This window comes from Zalophus californianus, chromosome 10 (genome assembly GCF_009762305.2).
Source record: "Zalophus californianus isolate mZalCal1 chromosome 10, mZalCal1.pri.v2, whole genome shotgun sequence".
NCBI lineage: Eukaryota > Metazoa > Chordata > Mammalia > Carnivora > Otariidae > Zalophus > Zalophus californianus.
In genome coordinates, this window is record NC_045604.1 from 74,243,472 (window position 1) to 74,266,963 (window position 23,492).

Here is a 23,492-nt window from a genome sequence, read left to right on the forward strand (position 1 = left end):
TGGAGGATTAGTGATGTTTAAAAAATCTTGCTTGGTTCACATTGCTATTAAGTAATAGATACATGATATGAAAACAGAATCTGTTACTCCAGAGCTTTATCCACTTCTTTCTTCAAGATATTTGACAGGGGTGCCTGGTGGCTCAGTGATTAGGCATCTACCTTCAGCTCAGGTCATGATCTCAGGGTCCTAGGAGTCTGTATCTCCCTTTCCCTCTGCCCTTCCCTCCACTTGTGTGTGTGCTCTCTCTCTCAAATAAATAAATAAAATCTTTAAAAAAGGATCTTTGATAGTGTTTTTTTGTTTGTTTTTTTAGTGAGAGATCATGTGCAAGTGGTAGTGAGGGGGAGGGAGAGTGGAAGAGAGAATCAAGTAGGCATCATGACCAGCACTGAACCCTCTCAGGGCTCAATATCATGACCCTGAGATCATGACCTGAGCTGAAGTCAAGAGTCTGACGCTTAACCAACTGAATAACCCAGATGCCCTGATAGTGTATTTCTTAAAGACATACTAAATGACATATAAATTAGCCCACCTTAAACCAAGGACACAACTTAGTCTCTATACTCATTATTGGCCAAACATTTGGAAATCTTTGTTCACTTGATTCTGACCATGCTCAAAATATTTGTTTCCAAAATGCCTTTTATATAAGCAGGCTCCATTTCCATTCTGCAGATCGCTGAACCTCCCTTTTTATTTTTCTTACTCCAAGACCAACAGATTAGGAATCTCTACTTTCATGATGGTAAATCACTAACATGATTCTCTAAGCCTACCTAAATCGTGTATGAGTTCTAATAAACAGAAAGATAAGATACATCATGATTTGTGCTTCATGAACCCAGGTCTGACAAAAAACAGACTTAATTTTGAGTCCTGGCTTAACCATTCACTAGCTCTGTGGGCCTGGCCAAGCCATTGAACTTTCTCCTTCTTTTAAGCTTTGGTTTTCTCATCTATAAAAAGGAAAACATAAAGCTACTTACACCTAGAGTTGTACTGTGAGATTAAATGAGATAATACAATCCAAGAGCTTTTATAGTAAATGTCACATGCTTCTCATTTCTATTGCTATTCTTTTCATCATGATTGTTCAAAATCTTATTTATGTTACCATCACTGCTATCATCATCATTATTTGGGGGATATAGGCAGGAGAGAAGCAGAGAAAACATCATATTTACTATTTCAAAGACATTTTTAAACACTGTGAAAGTTTGTATCTTTTCAGAAAAAGAAAACTCATCCCTAGACACTGGATGGCTCATTCTCACTATAAAATGCTTTGGTTAATATCAAACTCCTGAACTTCATGATAGATTGTGAGTTAGTTCAACCGATCAATAACTGTATATTGAGTATCTGCCATGTGCCCAATGACTGAAGGCGGAATAGAGAATATGAGGTGAAATCCATTCCCCTGTGGTCTTCAGGCTATTTAATTAGTTCATTAGTTGACCCAGACTGTGATAAAGCTTTGAGGTAAGGCTGAAGAATGAGAACTTGAAGGCAAGGCAGGTCTTACATAATACTAAGATTGTGCAAAGAATTTTGCACAATGCATGAATGCATGAATGAATCAGAGTCATTTATAAATAAATTTGAATATAGTATCCTTTCTTCAGTGACTGCTATTGAAAAGTATCCTTTGGGAGGAGAAACAGAAGGATGGTTGATTACTTCAACTATTTTTAGCTTGCTTTTTTCATCCTTCTCCTATCCTAATATACCATTCATCATCCTAAAAATCCTAGAGTACTTTAGAGTAACCTACGAATCTCTAGAATTCACTAGATGTTTACAGTGATCATCTGGAGAAGGTCTTGAACAGATAGAAGATAACAGTAAAATGATCATTGAAGCATCAGTGAAGGCAGAACAATGTCCAGGCCATGGGTACTGAAATTATGGATGGTAGGTCTTGGCATGCTTTAGAGTCATTCTCCCCAAATTTCCCTTTTGGTAAAGCAAACATGCCTTTTGTTTCAATTCAGGGCCCTTTATGAGCTTGCCCTAGCCTCCATCTTATCTATCTTTCCAGGAAAAGAGAATTTATAGGAGTTTTCCAGGTTGGAGAAACAGCATATGCAAAGGATTGGAGACAAGTAAGAGAAGATTATCCCCAGATCATTGGGTCACCATAAAATGAGAGCCAGATAATCTAGAAGCTTGTAACCCATGTAGAAGACTATAGACTTTATCTTAGGGGGCCATGAGGAACCATAGGAAGATCCTAAGTTTGAAAGTGAGAAATAAAATTTACACTTTAGATGGATCTTGAGCACTTTGAGCAGGGTTATGCACTCTCAGCCAACTATGAGGCTACAAAGTCATTCTCTCCTGCCAGCTTTATGGAACACATTTTGACATATGTTTAGATCACAAATTGCAAAGTATTTTTCATGCCCAGTAGGAGGAGCCAAAGTCTCCATGTTCTTTATCACCACAGCTGGGCAAGGTCATGGTCCTGGGTTGTTCCAGGGACTAATTCAGCACCCCTCACTACCTAGAAGAGGCTCAACATGGGGGAATGACAGAGAAACTCTGCCTGGAATGTGAGAGATCACTGTGAAAAAGAAATGAATACTTTCCAAATGAATAGCATAATAGCATGCTATATTGATCTTTACTCTAATTTTGTTTTAAATTGTAATGAATATCTTCCTCACCCATATTAAAGCTTTCTTACGCCACAAGGCAACACAGGTACCAGTAAGTTATGGCTGATACTCAGTGCTAATATATCTAAGTTTATTTCTACTCCAAAATAAGTCAGAGTTGACTCAGACTGACCTTGATTTTGAGATAGTTAAATATGTTTTATTTCATTTCCAACAGAGATATATATTAAAAATAATAAAAGCACCCAGTGATTACCCATTTTAATGAAACAACAGCCAGTGTTTTTGCCTTGAATGATGGCATTCATTTTTTTCCCCTTCTGGAATAAAAATGAAGGAGCACAGAGAAACAATTCCTGTTAGTGATTTTGCACAAAACATTATATTTCAACAGAACTTCTCATTAACTGCCATTTATTTCTTCTCTCATTATTGATAATTTGCTTTTAAATTGAGAATACCTTTTTTACAACCCATCTTATCTCCCTGCACGGCTAGACAATTACATTTAAATTCGGTGGTTTTCCCATTGTAAACAGTTTCTGGAGGAAATGATTACATTGTTACTAACCCAGATTTATGGCTTCATTGTGCTATCAGTGAAGGATAAGAGACTAGTATAAAAGGAAAAAAGTTGTTTACATACAAATATATTATTATCAAAGAGAGTCCTAAGGAAGCATGTGGTAAAACCCAACCCAAATTGCAAAATCATCTACTGGGACCAGTGACAGGGATGCCTTTCTGGATTTTGCAAACTTATTTTCTCAAATGATGATAAAATATTGTGTTTTAAAAAATTCTAGTTGCCATTAGGAGTTTCCTTTCTTTGTTTTATTCTAATGTTGGAAGAAACCCTAGCCTGACAGGATTGCAGAGGAACTCCCATAGAGCCTGCTATTCGTAGGCACTGGGAAATGCTCACGTTACAAAGCAAACACATGCAACATGGTCTCTACTTTTGGAAATCTCACAGCCCTACTTGGAAGAGGAGCCATACTGCAAATGCAAAAACAATCAAAGGGGTGGGCTGGAAAATGAACCTGAGCCTCAGATCAAGTGTATAAGGCTAGAATCTGGCCTTGTCCAATCCCAGTTGCCCCTTAGAAGGCAGGGTAGTGCAGTGGTACATCCCATGAAATTAGGAAGACCTGCCCAGAAATCCTGGCTCCTTTCCTGGCCTTCAGCAAATTATCACTCAATAGCCCTCAGACCTTCCTATGCAGCATAATCACCTAAAACGTTTATCCAGAAAAACAGCAACCCCCAAACAAACAAGCAAGCAGTTTCTGGCTCAGTGAGTCCAGGGTGGGACCCAGAAAAGAAGCATTGCTTTAACTTCTCTAAGCACCTGGTTGGGGAAGCCATGAAACTTACAGTACCTACTTCATCAGGTTGTTGAGAAAATTCAATGTAAATGTTTCAAATAGCATCTGGCAAAAAAGTAAGTGCTTATTAAGTCACAGGGATGCTGGCACTAAGGCAACTGCTAAGAGGACAGTCTCTCGACCCCTCCAGACTTAGCGCCCAGAGCAGGATTAGGCGGTCTGCAAGAGGCATGCGCAGGGGCCACAGTGCACACTCACTTCCTGCAGGGTGTCCGGCCCGCATAACTTTTTGCCTCTTGGATAGGGCTCCATCCATGTCTGGCTGCTGGATTTAGATTAGCCAGACAACTTTTCCCAGACCAGAAGTAGATGCGTCAAGAAGCTGCCTTCACTTAGCATTTCTCCGGGGTGTTTGTCTACTCTACTGTGGGGGTCAAGATGGAGGGAGGCGCTGGTGCTCAAAGAGCGAGTCCACTTTGGGACAAGCACTTGGGGACGTGAAAGACGGGATCATTACCCCCACTTCCAAGTCTCACCCCTTCACCTGTTTACACCTAGGCAAGGGGTCCCCTGCGGACCCCGGTTCTGCCCTCTGCTGCCTGCTGGAATCCGGGGCTGCACGCGTGACAGCAGCAGCGGCCCTGGCGAGGGGAAGGGGGAGGGGGCGCTCCCGCTCGCACCGGATTATTTTTGGCTCCGCAGCCTGGGCTGCTTGCTGACTGTCGCGCGCGCGCACACTCACTCTCTCTCTCTCTCTCTCTCACACACACACACACACACACTCTCACACATAGACACGCGCGCACACGCACATGAACACATTTTCTCGCTTGCTCTCTCGCTCCACTCTCCTTTGTTTATTTTCTAATCTGTATTTTTGTTTGAAGATCTCCTTTTCACTCTCTACTGCCTGCCTGCAAGCGCTCTCGCGGGCTGACCGGGTGCACACCGCTCCCCTCCATCACCCCAGCCCTCCTCCTGGTCTCCCCAAGCGCGAGCGCGGGGTTTGAAGGTCACCTCCTTTCCAGTCCCCGTGCGAGCCGCGCCGCCGCCGCCTCCTCCAGCTGGAGCGGGTGGCACAGGCGGCGCTGCCCTGAAGTGGTTCTCGTAGCAGCGGGCTGCTGCAGCAGACAAAACCCGGGGTCTGAACGGGTGGGAAAACCCAAACTCGCGGAGGGAAATCCCTTCCGCTTCGCCCCAGCCCCTGGCTGCACCCGCGGTGGGGTGGGGGCGCTCTGCCAGCCCTGGGGACGGGCAGAGGCAGCTGCGGCCGGACCCACGCGTGCGCCTCCGGGACAGGAGGAGGAAGGAAGGAACGAGGCTCCCCGCATCTGGAGGGGACAGACGTGCGCCCCGCCCCTGCGTCCGGAGTAAGAGAACTCTGAGCCTCGGACCCAGGCAGAGCGCGGAGGAGCGGACGGTGCCTCGGCACTGAAGAACCTTGCGCTTTACACACCCTGGCAGTGGCCGTGAGAACCCGGGCTGTCCGGACCCGTGCCTTGCCCAGCTGTGCCCAGCCCGCCGCCCAGGCAGGGGCGCCAGGGCAGGGCTGACCTGCCCGCGAAGTTGCGGACGGCGTGGGAGAAATCTGCACCCCCTTTCGCCGCCTCCAGCTCATGGTGAGTGTGGCTGGGGGTGCAGAAAGCGCAGGGGAATTGGAGGGTCTGGGGACGCGAGCGGAAGGCGACTGGAGCCGGGCTCGCCGGGAGTTCTAGGTAAGTCCAGGTGGAGTCACCGCCCCTGCGTCCCCCTTCCCCCCAACGGGCACAAAGGATCCCACAGGGGGAAGAGTTAGGTCTCCGAGAGCTGGCCTTTTCCCGGCGCCAGGCTGGACATGCTGGACTGGGAACTTTTTCTGTGCTGTAGAGAGATCTCCGCGTACGTCCACGCAGGGGGCCGAGATCGTGAGTCCTAGCGTTTCACTTCCATGAACACGCCCTTCCTCACTCAAAGCGCCCCTGAGGAGTGTCAAGGCTACCTTGTCCGCCCTCTGGGAGCGAGTCCCAGGTGCCAGGAGCGGCGGGAACCTGCCTGCGCACTTTGGTTAGTCTCTCCGGCCGGCTGGAAGCGAGCTTTCAGTGCGCCCCGGGTCGCTGCCTTCTCCACTGCCTTTCTGGAGGTCTGAGGGAGGAGGCACTTCAGTGGCCTATGAGTGGGTTTAGAAACGCAGAAGCCCCTGTGGGAGGTGGGGAAGAGGAGGGTCGCTGAGCTGGAGGGAAAGCTTCTGTTTAGTGGTACTGGCCTAAATGCCCCCGAGATGTCGCCGCGCGCTCAATCCTGGGGAAAGGGGCCAGTCTGGGAGCTCGGGACTTGGAAACTCCTGCCTCACCCCTTCAATATCTTAGACCACTTCACCCTGGGTGTGTGGTTGGGGGGTGGGGAGGACCCCGGCGGTAGCAGATGAAGCGATGTGGGAGCGCAGGCCCGGGGTCTCCCCTTTTCCGCTTTAATTTCTCAGCTACAGGGATGGAGATGAGGGCGGGGTTAACCGGGCTTTGTTTCCACGTCCCTGCTGCCTGGGGGACCACCTGGCAGGGATGCTCCTGGAGCTTCCAAGGCTCTGGGTCTAGGGATCAGGTGTCACGGAGAGCCCGGAAGCTGCCTGCGTGGGAAGGAAGGGGAAGACCCGCACGCACCAGGCCCAGGAACTACCAACTCCATCGCTGCCGCCAGGGAGCTGGGGGCCCTTCGCTTAAGCGCGGGCAAGGACCTGGGTGCACCTGCCTGCCCAAGCAGTGTATGGGGCGGGGCTGCTCACGTGCTTGGAAATCCACGCCTGGTGGTGTAGGGGATTGGCGCCTAACCACGGGTCTTCTCAGTGGAACTTGGAAAGAAGAGGGGGAGGTGTTGCGGAATAGCTTTGGGCTGAAATATGATTCGCCATAACTTGAGTTTTATTTTAAAACAGTAAATGATTATTTATTTATTTACTTATTTATTTAAATCCCATGTGTCCCAGCTGGTGATCCCTCCCAGCCCTTGTCCTAGTTCATCTACCCTACATTGCCCATTTATCTTCGTTAGGGGAAAAGAGAGAGAGAGAGAGAGAGGACCTGAATCCTTTCAATTTTTAAGTGACCACAGAGGACCCGGCTGGAGACACAGGAAGATTTATTTCTGGTCAGGGTCTTTCTTCTTCAAAGGTAGAGGACCTGGGGCCTCTAAAGGGTAAAGGTGGTTCTGGCAGGGGTTGTCCTGGCAAACAATGGGACTGACTCCAAACCTTCTTTTTGAAGGAAGAACTGGATTCCGAGGAATCCACTGGGTTTTTTTTTCCTGCTTTTTGAGGGAAGCAGTGGGTCCAGAGGAATCCGCTGGGTTTCCCCTAAGTTAACTCATGGTTGATTTGGGTTAGGAAGAAATAGGCATCATTTGGTAGTTTTCCCGGGTATTTTAAGGTTTCTCGAGAGTAGAGTTTTACCATGGAGAAAAGTATAGCCCACCCCAACCTGCTGGCAGTGTGACCTTGGGGAAGTTACTTGACTTCTCTGTGCCTCAGTTTGTTACATGTTAAATGGGAGTTTCAGTGATAGTATTGGCCTCGGAGGGCTTGAGGGAGAAATAAATAAGGCAATAAACACTTAGAACAAGGTCTGGTACATGGTAAGTACCTGTATAATTTTTTTTTCTTCCCCCCCTTTTTTAAAGATTTTATTTATTTATTTGATAGAGACACAGCGAAAGAGGGAACACAAGCAGGGGGAGTGGAAGAGGGAGAAGCAGGCTTCCCGCCGAGCGGGGAGCCCGATGCGGGGCTCGATCCCAGGACCCTGGGATCATGACCTGAGCCGAAGGCAGACGCTTAACGACTGAGCCACCCAGGTGCCCCCCCCCCCCCTTTTTTCTTAATCAAGTAGATTACTCCATATTTTCAACCTTACAGACACTGGGTGGGAGAGAAGGGGGCAGGCGTTTTCCCTTACACACACACACTTTCTCTTAACAGATGAAATGGAAACAAAAAGGGAGGTTAATCGTAAAGAGAGGTTGCTCAGCAGAAGCCTCAGTCTCTTTGAGATAAAGTCTCCTCTTCTTTCTCCACAAGTGCTAAGGAGGGTCAGAGACAGGCAGCCCATCCCAGACAGGCTGGGATGGAGGTTGGTGACCTTTGATGCCATCTCAACAAGCACAGATGCCCTGAAATTAAGTTTTTGTAGCACTTGTGCATTTCTTCTAATCAACAGAAAGGCCTGCTTCTTTTCAGCCTCCTGGGATGGAAGCATCTTCTCAGTTAATCTTACTTTCCTCAGAACACACTGTCTTTTTAATATCACCCTGTGGTCCCAGAGTTTTCCACTCAGAAACAAGCCAAAACGTGGGTCTGAGCAGATTTTTCCTCCTGGAATTGACCCACTCTGCTCTATTTTCTCTTCATGATAATTGATGCTATTTTTTTACCTACTCCTCTAAGGTCTGAGCACAGGCCTTTCAGACATCCTCATGTCTCTGATGAGTTTTTTTTTTTTAAACAAGTTAAGCCTTTTCAAGCCATACCAAATCGTTACAGTTTATAAAATTCCTTTCAGATAAGGTTTTTTTGTTTGTTGTTTTTGGTTTTGGTTTTTTTTGCATCCAGAAAATTGGGTCTGCTCTGCATAAATATGTCTGGCATTTCACCTTTCCAAAAATTAGACCATTTTATTTGCATCCTTTAAGCTGATGTGTGGAGTAATGAACACATTCCAAGAGGGAAATCGGATCTGACACAGAAAATACTTTGGGGACACAGTGATTTCCCAGTGGCGTGTATGAAGACTATTGAAATCCAAGTGCATTTGCTCTGAAGGACACAGGGCAGCTAGTCCTGCCTTTGCCACCCAACATAAGAGCTATGTAGTAAGCGTGCTCCATAAACTAATATTGGTTGACTTTCCTAAAATCATCTGGCAATTTGTCACATGCACATTCCCACATATTGCCCGAGAGAAAACTTTGTTATACCAAAGACCTCAAACATGGAGATAATGTTTTTAAGGGAATCTTGAGGCTCTCCCTCATGCCTACCACCATTATTTAAAATATTGCCTCAAGGCACACATATAAATATTAAAACTTTAATTAAAGAATCAATCAGTGAGGGAGCTACAAAATGAGGGGCACCCAGCACATTCAGGTGACTTCAACAGAACATGGTTCTCTAGATTGTAAGGTCTGAGGGGTCTTATGGATATGACACATGGGGTTTTAAGGAGAGACAATCACCCTCATGTTTTGTATATGTAGTTGCTATGAGCACCATCATTACCATTGGTTTGTTACTGGTCACTAGACACAGGCAACGGGGATGTCTGTCTTGGGGAAAGGAGTGCCTGATGCAATAAACACTTATCCAGGACATGCCACACATCAGACGTTCTGCTCAGGGAGTGAGGCCAATGGGAATGTTGCCCTTTTGGGGTTTCTATTGTCATGGGGAAAGCCAGATAATAAGAAGGGGATGGAAATGTATTTTTGTAAGGATAATGACAAGGGATAGAAAAATTATAATGTGACAGTATGGTAGAGAGTGACTTGGAAGGGCTTTCCAAGGAAGAGAGATTTGAGTAGAGATCTAAGTGAAAAGAAGTAGCTGGTATGTCTTAAGCTATACATTCATCCTGTGAGTATTTATTGAGCATCTACTATGTGCCAACCACTGTTCAAAGCACTTGAAATACACAATGACCAGTATATAGAGATACCCCTGTCATGGTGGAGTTTCCAGTCTACGGTAGTCATCTGCATGAAGAAAATTTCAGAGGGGTGCCTGGGTGGCTCAGTTGGTTAAGCATCTGCTTTTGGCTCAGGTCATGATCCCAGGGTATTGGGATTGAGCCCCAAGTCGGGCTCCCAGCTCGGGGGGGAGTCTACTTCTCCCTCTCCCTTTGCCCTCCTCATGCTCTTTCTCTCTCTCTCTGTCTCAAATAAATAAATAATATCTTTAAAAAAAAAGTTTCAGAGACAGGGAATAGCAAGTGCAAAGGCCCTAAGGCAGAAGCAACAATAATATTATAAGGATGAAGTTGGGAATATAAGTAGGTCCTTGAGCTTTGGTAGGGGGTCTGGATGTTATTCTAATGGGAAGCCACTGGAAGGTTTAATGCAGAGAAATTCCATGATATATTTATGGTTTAAACATTGTGGAAAACACAGATGTTTCTGAGAAGAATAAATAAACAAGCATGCCTTCCTGGCCAGCCAGCTTTTGTGTCAATGGTCGGATTCATCTCCATATTTGGTCCATAGACTTCCTGGTATCTTGGAAGGGTAATCCGCACAACATCTAAGAAATTAAACTTTGCTTTTCCCCCTCTCCTTTGGGAGTGAGAACAAAGTCTTCCATTCAAGGAGAAAGATTAGTTTAGAGGATAAAAGAACCTCAGGTTTCTCAGTAACGCTGTCTGTGGGTGCAATACTGAGCATATATCTGTATACACTGGCTTAGTTCTTTTCTCTTTGCCCCACATCCCACCACACACATCTTCCCAGTGGCTTGGTCGGCATCTTTCCTGCATACAGATCCCCTTAATTGATCATCTAGTAGGTTTCCTTTCAGATGGTGGCCACGTGGTTCTCCCATTGGTGGGTGTGATGTTGGATACTGACAGGAGGAAGAGGGTTGCTTCCTGAGAGCTCTGAGTATAGTCAAGATCACCCATCTTTGGAGGCTCTCCTGGCCTTGGAAGGTGGAGGTATGGTTTGGTGGAAGGTTTGGACATCTGGATAGTTCAGTTTTCTTCCCCGTCTCTCTTTATGCACAACCCTGGAAGTCTGTCAGTTACTGTTAGATACGCTGTGACAATAAGAACTGTATATGTTTTGAACACTTCCTACACAGTACAAGTTGTGCTAAGTAATCTGCCTGCATTGCTACGTAGTGAACTGTGCTTTTCTGGCACGTGATCATCTCCCTCCCTCACATTTCACCTTGTTCACTCCCCACTCATCCATCAAAAGTCCCTTGCTCAGGGAAACCCTCCCTCTTTTCCTGTGTGGATTCTCCTTCTTTACAGTTATCCCAGGGGCAGCTTTCTATTTACTTGAGTGATCTGTTTTATCTCTTTCTCTTACTGAATGGTAAACTCTAGGTGGGCCATGCATGCACCTGATTCAGACATCACTCTAATCTTAGCATCTAGCATGGTGTATGGCACAGGGTAGATGCTTGATATGGAAATAGTGAATTATTCCATTTGGTGCATCTAACACACTTTGAGATGGGTTCTCTTCATATCTCTATTTTGTGATAGATTGCAAGATATAAGGAGGCTAAAGCAATTTGTCTCAGGACACCACAGCAGGTAAATGGCATACCAAGGACTTTGAACCTGATGGTCTGAGTCTGTAGCCCACCAGCTGCTGCTGATTGCATTGCATGTTCTGCCTCTTTCTCTGGCTTTGTAAGAGGCTAGGAAGGGAGAAGGTGGTGCAGTGCAGAGGTTAGGGGGACCTTGTGGCTTAGCTTGAGTTGCTCTGAGAAGTGATGCTGAGTCGATCAGAGGGACAAAAAGAAAACAGGGCACCTGTTTCTATTTGCTGCAGTATTTCTTTTTTGTTGTATGAGAGTGGCCTGCATTGGTGCAGTCTGTCTCTTGCTTTGCTATTCTTCTCCTTGGATCCTGAGAGCCCCAGGCTGCTCACAGCACCTCTGGCCCCTATTCCCAGGCTCAGGCTCTAAGTATGATTTTGCAGGGAGTCTTGGTGCACCTCTCTGGTACAGGCAATCCTTGGGTATAATACACCCGAGGCTGACAGTGCTCTGACAACCACTCAGTGCAGCACGCACACCGCTGTTCACTCCACTGAAGCAGGATCACTCCATCGTCTGAGTCAGCTCCCCTTTCATTTCTTCTAAGAACAAAATTAGACCTTTGCCAACATAATAGATAAACTTGCGTAATCACCTTGCTCATTGCTAGGCCTCTTTTTCCTCAATTTTCTCTTTTCTGTGAATTTAATTTTTTTTAATTTTTTAAAAAGATTTTATTTATTTATTTGAGAGAGAATGAGAGAGAGCACGAGAGGGAAGATGGTCAGAGGGAGAAGCAGACTCCCTGCTGAGCTGGGAGCCCCATGTGGGACTCGATCCCAGGACTCCAGGATCATGACCTGAGCCGAAGGCTGTCGCTTAACCAACTGAGCCACTCTGGTGCCCTTTTCTGTGAATTTTAGAATATATAGTCAGAGATGAGGGCAGGGACTTAGGTGTTTGAAATTGTCTTCTTTGACCGTCCTCCATTCCATAAGAGCTACCACCTTTTGGAAGCACCTTCTGTGGAGGGCTTCACACACTGCGTTTCACCAACTCTTTATCACAAACCCTTTATTATCTTCTTTTTTCAGATAGGTGAACTGAGATCCAACAGATAAGTTGTAGACTCAAGCAATTGCTTCTGGAGTCCTGTGTTTGTCTCTTCTGTGCACGGAGAGGGTGTGCTTGGGTGCTGAGGGGCATAGCAGAGGAACTGTTACAGGACACTCAGGAGGTAGGAGGCAGTGCACGGTACTGGTTAGGAGTTTGGAATCACACTCTCTCGATTCATTTCCCACTTCATCACATTCTAGCTCCATGACCTTTGGCCTTAATTAACCTCTTTGTGCCTCAGTATCCCCCTATACGTGAAGGTAAGAATCATCCCTACTTTGCAGGGTCAGTTTAGTGATTGATCAGCCTTGTAAATTACTTCAGCAAAGGGCCTGGCACGTAGTGTGTGTTTAGTAGGGGTGCTTGCTATGATAATAGTGGCAATTACTGTTGTCATTTAATAATAATGATATCATTATTACCATTATTGCTGCTGCTAGAATTTCACAATTCCTCTAGGCAGCAAATTGGCTCCGAAATGTGATTCCTTCATTTTCCTTTTGACTGTAACCAAGATGATAAATTGAGAGTGAAGGGGAGGAACCCAGCATAGCTGCAAACATATACTTGAAGGAGTTGACAGACCTGAGTCGCTGTATGGAGTTCTGCCTGCAGAGGACTGCTGACAGTGGCCATATGCACGAGCTCTGATTGATTGGCAGAGAGAAACACTAACTTATTAGACTCATTATGAGAAGTGACAGAGCGGGGAATCAAGAGGCTGATTCAGCAACAGTGGCCCTAGCTAGATCCCAGTGGTGCTAGCTGTGTGTCTCTTTCCCTTGGGACACGCCCTCCGTCTTGATTCTGGGGTCATTGCTTGTATTCTAGAGTGAGTCTCTTAATGAGGCCCTGGCAATGAGCTGCTCCTCCTTAAGTCTTTCTGAAGGGAAGGCTGGCCTGTGGCGTGGCTCATGGTCACGGCATTGTGAAGAACACATCTTTTCCTTTGGCAGTCTTAGAAAGCTGAGTTCAGTTTAGGCTGCTGCTGATTGCAAAGGCTGATAATGGAGAGTTCATGTGCAGAAATTCCTCCAGGGAAAGAAAATAGTTCTCATTTGCACAGGTTGGGAAATTTCAGGAGTTTCCTTGGGGGGCAATAGAGAGGGTGATTGATACCTGTCTTTAAGAACAGGGGACTCTTCCTGGCAGGGCTTCTCATTTCTCATCTGGGGAGTTTGGTCAGTCTGAATTATAGCAGGTAGGAGGCTGACTAAGGAGATGATGACACATTGACCTAAGCTAATGGAGTTACTTAGGAGTCAGAAAAGCTTTGAAATGACCAATCTCCCTGAGAACAAATGGTGTGAGAGGACTCAGGCTTGGGAGCCAGCCATACCCAATTTTTTTGAGTCCACATTTTGCCACTTTCTAGCTATGTGATCTTGGGCGAGTTATTGCACCTCTTTCAGGCTCCATTTCCTTGTCTATTAAAGGATGAATGCTTCTACCTCTCTCACTGAGGATTGGTGCTTCAGAGTGAGGTAGGTTAAGCAGTTATCCCATAACCACCTCAGAGTAGTCCCACCTCATTGTTCACTGACCTATAGCATTCAGACAAGAGTTTTCACTCCAAGAACTACTCGAAGTCTAATCTGTTTGAATTTGCAATAATCTTTAAAAGTACATAACAAGGACAGGGAACCATTTACCCCCACTCCATTAACGGAGTTCTACTGAATTGTGCTTTCTTGCTGTTGGCTTGTAATGAGAGATTGTCCAGGAAAGAAAGCCATTTGATCCCATGTTTAAAAAAATAGATATTATATATACACACAGAAAAAGAATAGATTGTTTAAACTAATATTTAAGTGTGGTTTTAGCATAGCTGAAGTGAAAACATAGAGACAAATGAGGGGAACCAAGAAAGACAGCAAGCTCTGAAGAATTGAGGCTTCCTGCTATTTGCTGTGATGATATTTCTGAGGACTCCGTTGGCTATCAACTGTGTTATCTCTGGGTTCAGGGTCGGAAAGAAGTTTTCCTTTCCTGAGGTATTGGTTGGTACTTACGTACCAGACACTCTTATGCGGAACAACTGATCATGTTCCCTTTTCACAAAGCCAGCCAGGAAGCTCAGATCTGATTTTAGAGTCCAATCTTGGTAGTAAATAGGATTTGCTTGTATAGGTTTTGCATATTAACCTTACTGTCAAGTCCATTTTACTTCTCTGTCTTTATTTTAATTTCCACCTTTTCTTGTAAATTCTGTTGCTTTTTTATTTTTCAGAAAAATAATCTTTACAAGTGTTAACCTTAAAAATAAAACAGGTATTTTACCAGCAAAGAAGAGGTTTGTCTAGGAATGGCAGAGAATTGCAATTTGGGACATGCATGCTATGACAAAACCATAGGCAAGTCCCACAGACAAGGGAGAGGAACATTATGGAGAAGGAGGAAGTTGGAAGGGGTTGTTTGGAATGAAAGTCCATTGGAGAGAAGCAAGAGTTTAGGGTGATGATGGCTCAGTGGCTAAGCTGCAGGGTTCGTGGATTACTTGTAGGAGATGCAATGTGCATTTTTCCCTGTTGGGATCTGTAATTGATGGTTCTTTCATTTTGACAGTTCTGCTGGGGTCTGTAATTTTCAATTGCTCCTGTAATGGATGTCTCTTCCTACCTCCCCTTCTGTCCTCCTGACTCCACTTTATTGAGGTCTTCCTTTATTAATTTTCACACAAAATAAGTATCTGTAAGATAGGTGGAAGTTAAAAGACATAAATAAATGAATTACAGTCCTTTAAAACACCAGGAATCCCCAGAAAATAGGACAATATAGTACAGTGCTTGGTATTCTGAGCTACATCAGGAGTAAAGGAGTATTATTTTCAGTCCCAGCAGTGCAGATAGATAGGCTTTCTTATTTTCTCCCATTTTTTTCTTTTTAAAATTGTTTCCCTGGAGCATTACTTATGACACATAGGGTCACTTTTATGGGGTTGCTCATTGCCTTTCTGATGTGTTGGGTAAACATTTTGAGATCTGTGCTCTGTGTCAGGCACTGTGCCAGGCCCTGGGAATATTGTATTGGGGTGATACATTGACCAGTGACCAAGACCAACAAGGTCTGTGTCTCATGAAGCATATTCTGTAGTTGGAGAGACCAATAGAAAACATGAAAACAAATAAATGGATAACATAATTATCTACTGCAAGTATTAAGATGGAAACAGAACAGAGCAGCATAATAAAAGGGTGGATGACCACATTATGCAGGAGGGTGAGGGAAGGTTTCTCCAAGGAGAGACACTTCGGTGACATTTAAGCTGAGACCTGGAGAACGAGAAGGACCAGGTTCTATAAGGAGGATTGATGGAGACAGAGGAGGAGGCCATGGTGAGCACCAGTGAGTTCCGGTAGGAGAGCATTCTGCATGTCCTGAAATCTGCAACGTGGCCCCTGTGCCTGGAACAGCCACAGCCAGTGAGTTGATGTAGCCAGAGAAGCTGCGGAGGCCAGAGCTCGCTGCCTGTTCTTGAGACCCGATGTTCTTTTTCACTGAAGTGGGTAAGGTCTTTGTACCATTACTCACAGGTGTATTAAAGGTGGGAGAATAGCTCTGAGGGTGAGGGAATAACTTCTGGGAGCACCTGTGGGATAAAGGATGTGCGTGTGCGCACATGTGCGTGCCAGTGTGTGTGTGTGCGCGCGCGCACGTGGGTGCCGGTGCGTGCGCGTGCGCGTGCACGTGGGTGCCGGTGTGTGTGTGTGTGTGTGTGTACGCGTGCACGTGGGTGCCGGTGTGTGTGTGTGTGTGTGTGTGTGTGTGTGTGTGTGTGTACGCGTGCACGCGGGTGCCGGTGTGTGTGTGTGTGTGTGTGCACGCGCGCGCACGTGGGTGCCGGTGCGTGTGTGTGCGCGTGCACGTGGGTGCCGGTGTGTGGGTTGCAGGAGGAGTAGAGGGAAAAAAGGACAACAGGATGGTGGTGATGGTCGGCTCTGACTTGTGAGCCTCTGGGAAGGGGGAGCCGCGGCAGTCAGGCATTCTGCCTACGACGTCTCTGGGACATAGCTCTGTTTAGATTCAAGTCCTCCCTACACCAGCGCTTATTTGGCAGTGAGAACCTCTGAGGAGGTAGAGCCAGATCCCAACTCTAGGAACATTACCTTCACAACATCCCTAAAGTTTAATGAGAAAACGGAGTTTGTTTGTTCACCTTAGACCACCCCTTAATTGCCCCCTCATTGGCTCTGTGTCACTAATGGAGATTAAAAAACATTGGGAAAACCTTCTGGGACTTGAGCATTTTGGAATCTCTTTTCAAGTCTTTTGTTAGCACAGCAGAGATCCTTTTGCTTCTTTTCTAAAGTTAACATTTTCAGTGCCCTCCCTTTTTATTCACATGTTTGGTTGTGCTTCTGCTTTGGTTCTGAGAGCCCTGAATGAATGTTCAGTTAGTTCTGTGTTCCTTGCTCTTGCAAGTGTAGGTAGAGCACTTGCTGCCCTATGTCCCTCCTTTGTTCACTGTTTGGAGACTAGGATTGGTGAAATTCCCTTTTGTAGAAATAAAATCAGGGGAAGCAGCTTGCAAATTTAAATTGCCTCCAGTGTAACCTTATACTTATTAAAAAAAAAAAGTAACATTATTCATTCCCTAGAGCTCCAGACTGCTTTACCGAAAGAAGGAAGGGAACCCACTCCAGAGGAAAGAGGCTCCTGGGCTTTCATTCCTTGATGGTCTTCTCTTTACATAATTTTGGGGAGCATGTTGGGGAATACTCATTTTGCCAGGCCACAAACATACCTCAGTGCGGGAGAATAAATGGAGAGCAGTGTCTGGAACAAATGCTTGTCTTAAAAACAGTTTATGAAATGCCAGCAGATGTCAGTGTGCCCTTGCCATTTAATTTTTTTCCCTTTTAACTTTTAAAAGCAACATTAATTATTTTCAGTACTTAAAAAACAAAACAAAACAAAAAGCATATTCTCATACAGTCATCAATTAAGAGACCATGAAGAAACTTTTTTTTTTTTTTTTAAGGTCTGGGAGGGAGACCAGCAGAACTCATTTCATAAGGTGAATCCTCTAAATCATCTAACTGTGTGATATAATTTTGTCTTTTCCCAGAATAGTGGTTTCAAAATTCAAAGCCTAGTGTAGATTTTATTTTTTTTCCCTTCCCTCCAAGCCATTGTTCAGAAACTAATAATAGCCCAGGATCCAGCTCAGCTTCTGAGAACCGACTGGCTCTGCTAATTGATACAGCTCTTCATTCAAAAGCTAGAGTTTGCAAAGGCAGGTGAGGGGAAAGGTTGGGTATAGTCTCAGAATTTGTCATCTGAGTTATAATGAGAACCTCTTGCAGTTCTTGTTGTGAGCACAACAAACTAGGTGATAATAGTCAGCTCCTCAGTGGACATTTTTGGATTAAAAGTTCGGGGCATCTCTACAGAAAAAGATTTGACCAAATGATTTAAAATTACTCATTTTTAGGCAAGGGATGATTTGCTAAGCGTTTACAAAAGTCAAGTGCAAAAGAAATAGGCTAGTTTTGAGGCAGGGAATGATGTATTTAACAGGGCATATTTGATGCTTCACTTTATTTAACAGTTTGGATTAAAATGGCACAATACTAAACAAAAAATGCAAGAATATGCTGAGGAAAATATATGCCCTTCTCCTTGCCTTCTCTCACCAGACACAACTACTATTATGATTTCTCATGTATCCTATCAGATTATGCAGATACACACATTTACACCAATAGAAGATAACATAAGATATGCATAGTTCTACTCTTTGCTCATATTTTTCAATTTAAAGATATATTTTAGGGATTATTCCATATCCATACATATATATCTCTCTCCTCCATTTTGTTGATGGATATATAATATTCCATTGCCATATTTACCCTCCATTATTTAATTGGTTTCCTTTTGCTGGATATTTACATTATTTCCAATATTTTATTATTTTTTAAAGATTTATTTATCTATTTTGAGAGAGAGAGAGTACATGCATGCATGCCCATGCATGGGGAAGGGCAAAGGGAGAGGGAAAAGGAGAGAAGCAGACTCCCTGCTGAGCATGGAGCCCAATGCGGGGCTCCATGTGGGGCTCCATTGGCGGGCTCCGCAGGAGGCTCAACCTCAGGACCCTGAGATCACCAACCAGGCCAAAACCAAGAATCAGGTCCTCAACTGACTGAACCACCCAGGTGCCCCTCCAATATTTCATTATTAAACTGCTGCATTGAATATCCTTGACCACTACCACCACCTACACATGTAAGTTTATCTATAAGATAAATCCGTAGAGATGCAATTGCTGGGTCAAAGGAGATGTACCTTTAAGGTTTAGAGACATGCCAAATCTAATGCTTTGGCTAAAATGTGCCTTTGTGTCTTGGTGGGTGAGTGGAGTTTAGATGAAGCCATAGGGTGGTTCTGGTTCTGGTTTTGTAGCCTTGGTGCCAGGCATGTGTCTCTTGTTACACATTGTTTACCTGATGAAATATTTTGAGGTTCTTGTTATTCCTGTTTTTTTGCTAACACATTATATCTGCCAGGTATTTTGCTAAGAGATTTAATTTCATTTTCACATTCGGTCCTGTGGAGTAGACCCTGCTGTCATCCCAGTTGCAGAGATGGGGATGTGAGGGCTGAGAGAGGTCATGTGCTTTGCTTAGGGTCATATGGTTGGTGGTGAGGGTTTCATACTCAGGTTCCCCAAGTTTAACCACTGTGCTATGTGCTGCAGTGTGTTTTGAACAGCAGAGAATATATTGTTGACTTGTACCAGGGTTTAACCTTGACACTCTTTCACTATTGACATTTTGGGTTGGGTAATTTTCTGTTTGGGGCAGGGGAGAGGCTGTCCTGTGCTTTATAGGATGGTTAGCAGCATCCTTGGTCTCTACCTTTTAGAGTCCAGTAGCACCCCCCTCCTCCCATTGTAGCAATCAAAAATGTCTCCAGACGGTGCTGTGTGTCCCTGGGGCAGGGGTAATGTCCCCATTTGGAAACCACTGATTCAGATAAAGAGCAAATGTACTCTGGGGACATATTGTAACACTAGGGACATGGATTTGAGGAGACATATAGTGGCTGATGTCAGAGTATCTTCCATTCAATTGTCCCTGCTCAGGGACACCCATTTTTGTCCTACTCATGGTAGAGCAGGTAGGCTGCCCCTCACCTTAAACACCAGTCAAGGAAGAAACGGGAGGGTATGCTTAAGCCACTGTCATGCTCCACTCAGATCCACAATAATGTTCCCCAACAGGACTTTGTCTTTTAACATGTAGTTTAGAAACATCCATGAAAAATTGCTTGGTAAAATAGACTTTTAAAAAATCATGCTCTCAAGTACAGCCCAGCTTATATATTATACAGTCTCTCTATTTGTGCATTTTCATTCAGTGCTCAGTAATGCTGTACATCAAAATGGCAAGCATGAGGCCTAAGTGACAGTACCCCATTTATGTACACATGGCAGACATTGATAATCAATTCCTTCCCCCTCATCAGATACACTTCCTTAGAATTCTCAATACATCACTTTAGGCGTATACTATCAGCCATTTGGAATTACTATGTGAAATGAAATTTATTAGCTATCCCTATTACACGGTGCCTTTTTGGCCAAGAAGAAGGATTATGCCTTCCAAAGAGGCAGGCTTATCATGAGGTATTAGCTGATTTTTCAGTTACTTCGAGAAAAGTACTTGATGGATATGAAGAAACATCTATTCTTAAGGCATCTGGAATTAATATCCTGTTTTATAAGAATAATTGGGCAGCTGGATGTGCATCTATATCCTGGGCATTTTACATATGCTGCCCTCCTGCTGATTGTTGTTTGTATTATAATATCCTTTTCTCCCCCACCAAAAATAGTCCCCTACCTTTAAAGCTCCATGAAGCAGCCAACCGAGGGCGGAGTGACATGCTTTGTGTACAACGAGAACCGAGACAATTCCCTTAGCAAAGGACATTCAGAAGCTGTGGGATATTACCGGAACTGTGTCACTTCCCAGCATGGTGCATGTGTGGAAACCTTATAGAGCAAAGGGACTGGACCATCCAAGACTTCCACGAGTAGAGTCTTATTTACAAAGGCACTGAGGTCACGTTGCTCTGGGAGGGAAACCTATATTTAAGATTTGAAAATGCTTTTAGGTGGCATCTTACAACCATCCCTTCAAGAATAATGTTTTTTTTTTTTTTTAAGATTTTATTTATTTATTTGACATAGAGAGAGAGAACAAGTAGGCAGAGAGGGAGGGAGAGGGAGAAGCAGGCTCCCCGCTGAGCAGGGAGCCTGTTGCGGGACTCGATCCCAGGACCTTGGGATCATGACCTGAGCCGAAGGCAGCTGCTTAACCGGCTGAGCCACCCAGGTGCCCCAAGAATAATGTTTTACTTTTTTGCTTTTTTGGGGAGACTGGGATTTCCACAGAATTGTTTGCATAAATTTAGTCACTTAAATTGCATGTAAATACCCATCACTGAAATAGTTTGTAACTCGTCTCCTGTTTCTGATCCTAGGAAAACAGGTAAAAGTAATTCTGGGAGGACAAAGGCACTGGGTCAGAGGGCATCTGTTTCTTTCTTTGGGACTGGTAGGAATGTTTCTCCACTTTTAGATGGCTTAGTCTCTGCGAGATAGGGACAAATAAGACAGATTATTGTTTCATGTTTCCTCTTCTGAAAAAAGTATTAAAAACTTGGGGGCCACTGATGGGCCTGTAGTGGTTTACTGAAATTGTTTTCCAAACGGTAAGAATGAAAGAATGAATATTTTTATCTGGCCATGAAGTCCATAGCTTTTTATTTTTAAATCAGATAGATTCTCAGAGGGCTGTGGCACACAAAGAAAATTAGGAGCCCACCTTTTTAGAACAATAACTGTCACACCTATTTTACCATGACCTGATTAGGCAGGGAAAAAAAACCCTTCACTCTTCCTGTTTTAACTTTGTGGTTGAATTTTGGGTTCAGAGGTGGTGGGGAATGGGCAAAGAATTCAGTGGCAATGTTGAAGGTTCATGAAGCAACCATATTTGATGAGAAAGATGTATACCTCTGACTTGGCAGAGGGAATATGGTGTTTATTTGAACCACAACCTCTCTCTGTCTTAAAATCAAATTACTGAGAAATCATCAGCCAAAAATAGAATTAATGCTGAGGTGTTAACTAAAATACCCGTAAGAGGCACCTGGGTGGCTCATTTGGTTGTTGCCAACTCTTGATTTCGGCTCAGGTCGTGATCTCAGGGTCCTGAGATTGAGCCCTGTGTTAGGCTCTGCACTCAGTAGGGAATCTGCTTGAAATTCTCTCTCTCCTTTTCCCTCTGCCCCTTCCCCAACTCTCTCTCTCCTTCTCTCTCTCAAAATAAATAAATCTTAAAAAGAAAACACCCATAAGACCCATAGTAACAAGGTCATAAAACATCAAATGGAATACCACTCGACAACCCTGATGATCACATAAAATCAGAAAGTTAGAAAGTCCTTCCTGAAAATTGCAGGAATTACAACCATGTGCATGGGTATCTGCAGGAAAACATTTGCAACGTTTCTGTAAGGTTCTTGATGGCTAGACTTATTAGTACTTACTAGACTTATTAAATGTTAATGATCATTTTCAGTAGACCTGTGTTTATTTTTCAGTACTACTACATCAGTAGAACAATACCATTGGTATCCATTGGTCACTTGTAAAAACATGAAAGTTTGTAGAATGCATTTCAGTGGTGCATAATGCTAATGAGATGAATTCTGTTTGGGCTTAAGTTCATGGCCCATGGTGAAGACTCTCTGGGCCTGTATACTCGGGCATTGTAAATCCCACTGTGGGGGGTTTGGGAGGATGGGAATGGAGAAATTTCCCGTGGGATCTCCATTCTACAGCTAGCCCCATTTTATCAGGAAGGCTCTGAAAACCATATTTTCTAAATTTTATTTTGTAAATTATCAACAGGCTTGAGATACACACACACACCCACACCCACACATGTACAGTATATACACATGCATTCCCTTATGAGCATTTTGGACCCAAATCTGTATTTATGTCATTGTGTATGTCAATTTCCCTATCTGCACAATTTTAGAATATCACTGTTTAATAAAAGGTAGTGGCCTTTCAAATCCTCTTCATTGGCCAACCTGTTTTGAGAGTGGTTCATTAGCTATTACCTGTTTAGGCAGTCTATATATTTATGAGGCACTTAGTGGGGTCTTTTGTGACCTGTTATTTTATTAAGCAAAATAAGTTCATTTAAATGAAACCCATTTTGTTTGCTTTAGAGCTTTGATTCTTTTTTTTTATAAAGATTTATTTATTTTTGAGAGAATGAGAGAGAGAGAGAGAGAGAGTACATGAGAGGGGGGAGGGTCAGAAGGAGAAGCAGACTCCCCGCCAAGCAGGGAGCCCGATGTGGGACTCGATCCTGGGACTCCAGGATCATGACCTGAGCCGAAGGCAGTCGCTCAACCGACTGAGCCACCCAGGCACCCTAGAGCTTTGATTCTTGACTTGGATGAATTCAGAAAAACTAAGAATTATTTACCATTTGGTTTGGATTTGTGGTTATCCTCCATATTTGAAGTCACAACCAACAATCCCCATAGATTTGAGTGACAGTGGTTTTCCATAGGCACAGATTTCATTGGACCCTTGCCAAGAGGCATCTTTGGTTTTCTGTGCATCAATTTCTATATGTGGACAAGCAACATAATATCACACCCTAGCCAATGTTCTCTGCTCACTTTATGCATCCTGGTTTGCAAAAAAAGTAAAAAAAAAAAAAAAATGCTGAATCCCACAGAAAGTTTCCACTTCCCAGACCAAGCTGTGCACATAGCAGGGAGAAGAGACCAGATGGCTTGTGGGCTGAAATCAGCGGAGAACCAGCTGGGATGCATGAGAGGGCATTTCCTCCTCTACGTCCCTGGGAACCTGGTCAGGGCAAGTCCTGGAGCTCTGATCAGGACAAGAGATGTCAACGTCAAGACCTCTGTCTGGCTCACAGGACCCTTGGACAAATCCGAGTTGGATTGGAAACTGGCAGAAAATCTGAGGATGAGCTTTTAGTTTCCTGTTTACTGAAAAAAAAAAATAACATGCCAGTGTGACAGAAGGTTCTAGGGTAAAATGCTGATGAACAGGAAATAACCGTATTTCCCTGTGTTAGCACCAGCTTGGAGACTGAAGTTCTATGATGAGGGCACATGGTTTGGGTG

The 23,492-nt window shown here is 44.3% G+C and overlaps 1 protein-coding gene across 14 annotated transcripts in view; it reads left to right on the forward strand.

The window, feature by feature from the left end:
• The window catches only part of RBFOX1 (RNA binding fox-1 homolog 1), a 2,051,181-nt gene that overhangs the window by 611,312 nt on the left and 1,416,377 nt on the right, over positions 1 to 23,492 (forward strand). The window contains exon 1 of one of the 14 annotated variants that reach the window (XM_027611434.2): positions 4,753 to 5,574. The exons of 12 other annotated variants lie outside the window; for them this stretch is intronic. In XM_027611434.2, the coding sequence (XP_027467235.1) occupies positions 5,572 to 5,574 (3 nt within the window). In that variant the 5' untranslated portion in view covers positions 4,753 to 5,571. Of the gene's footprint in view, positions 1 to 4,752; positions 5,575 to 5,944; positions 5,999 to 23,492 lie in introns of those variants that run through there. One more of the 14 variants, XM_035722271.1, reaches the window with a different exon arrangement.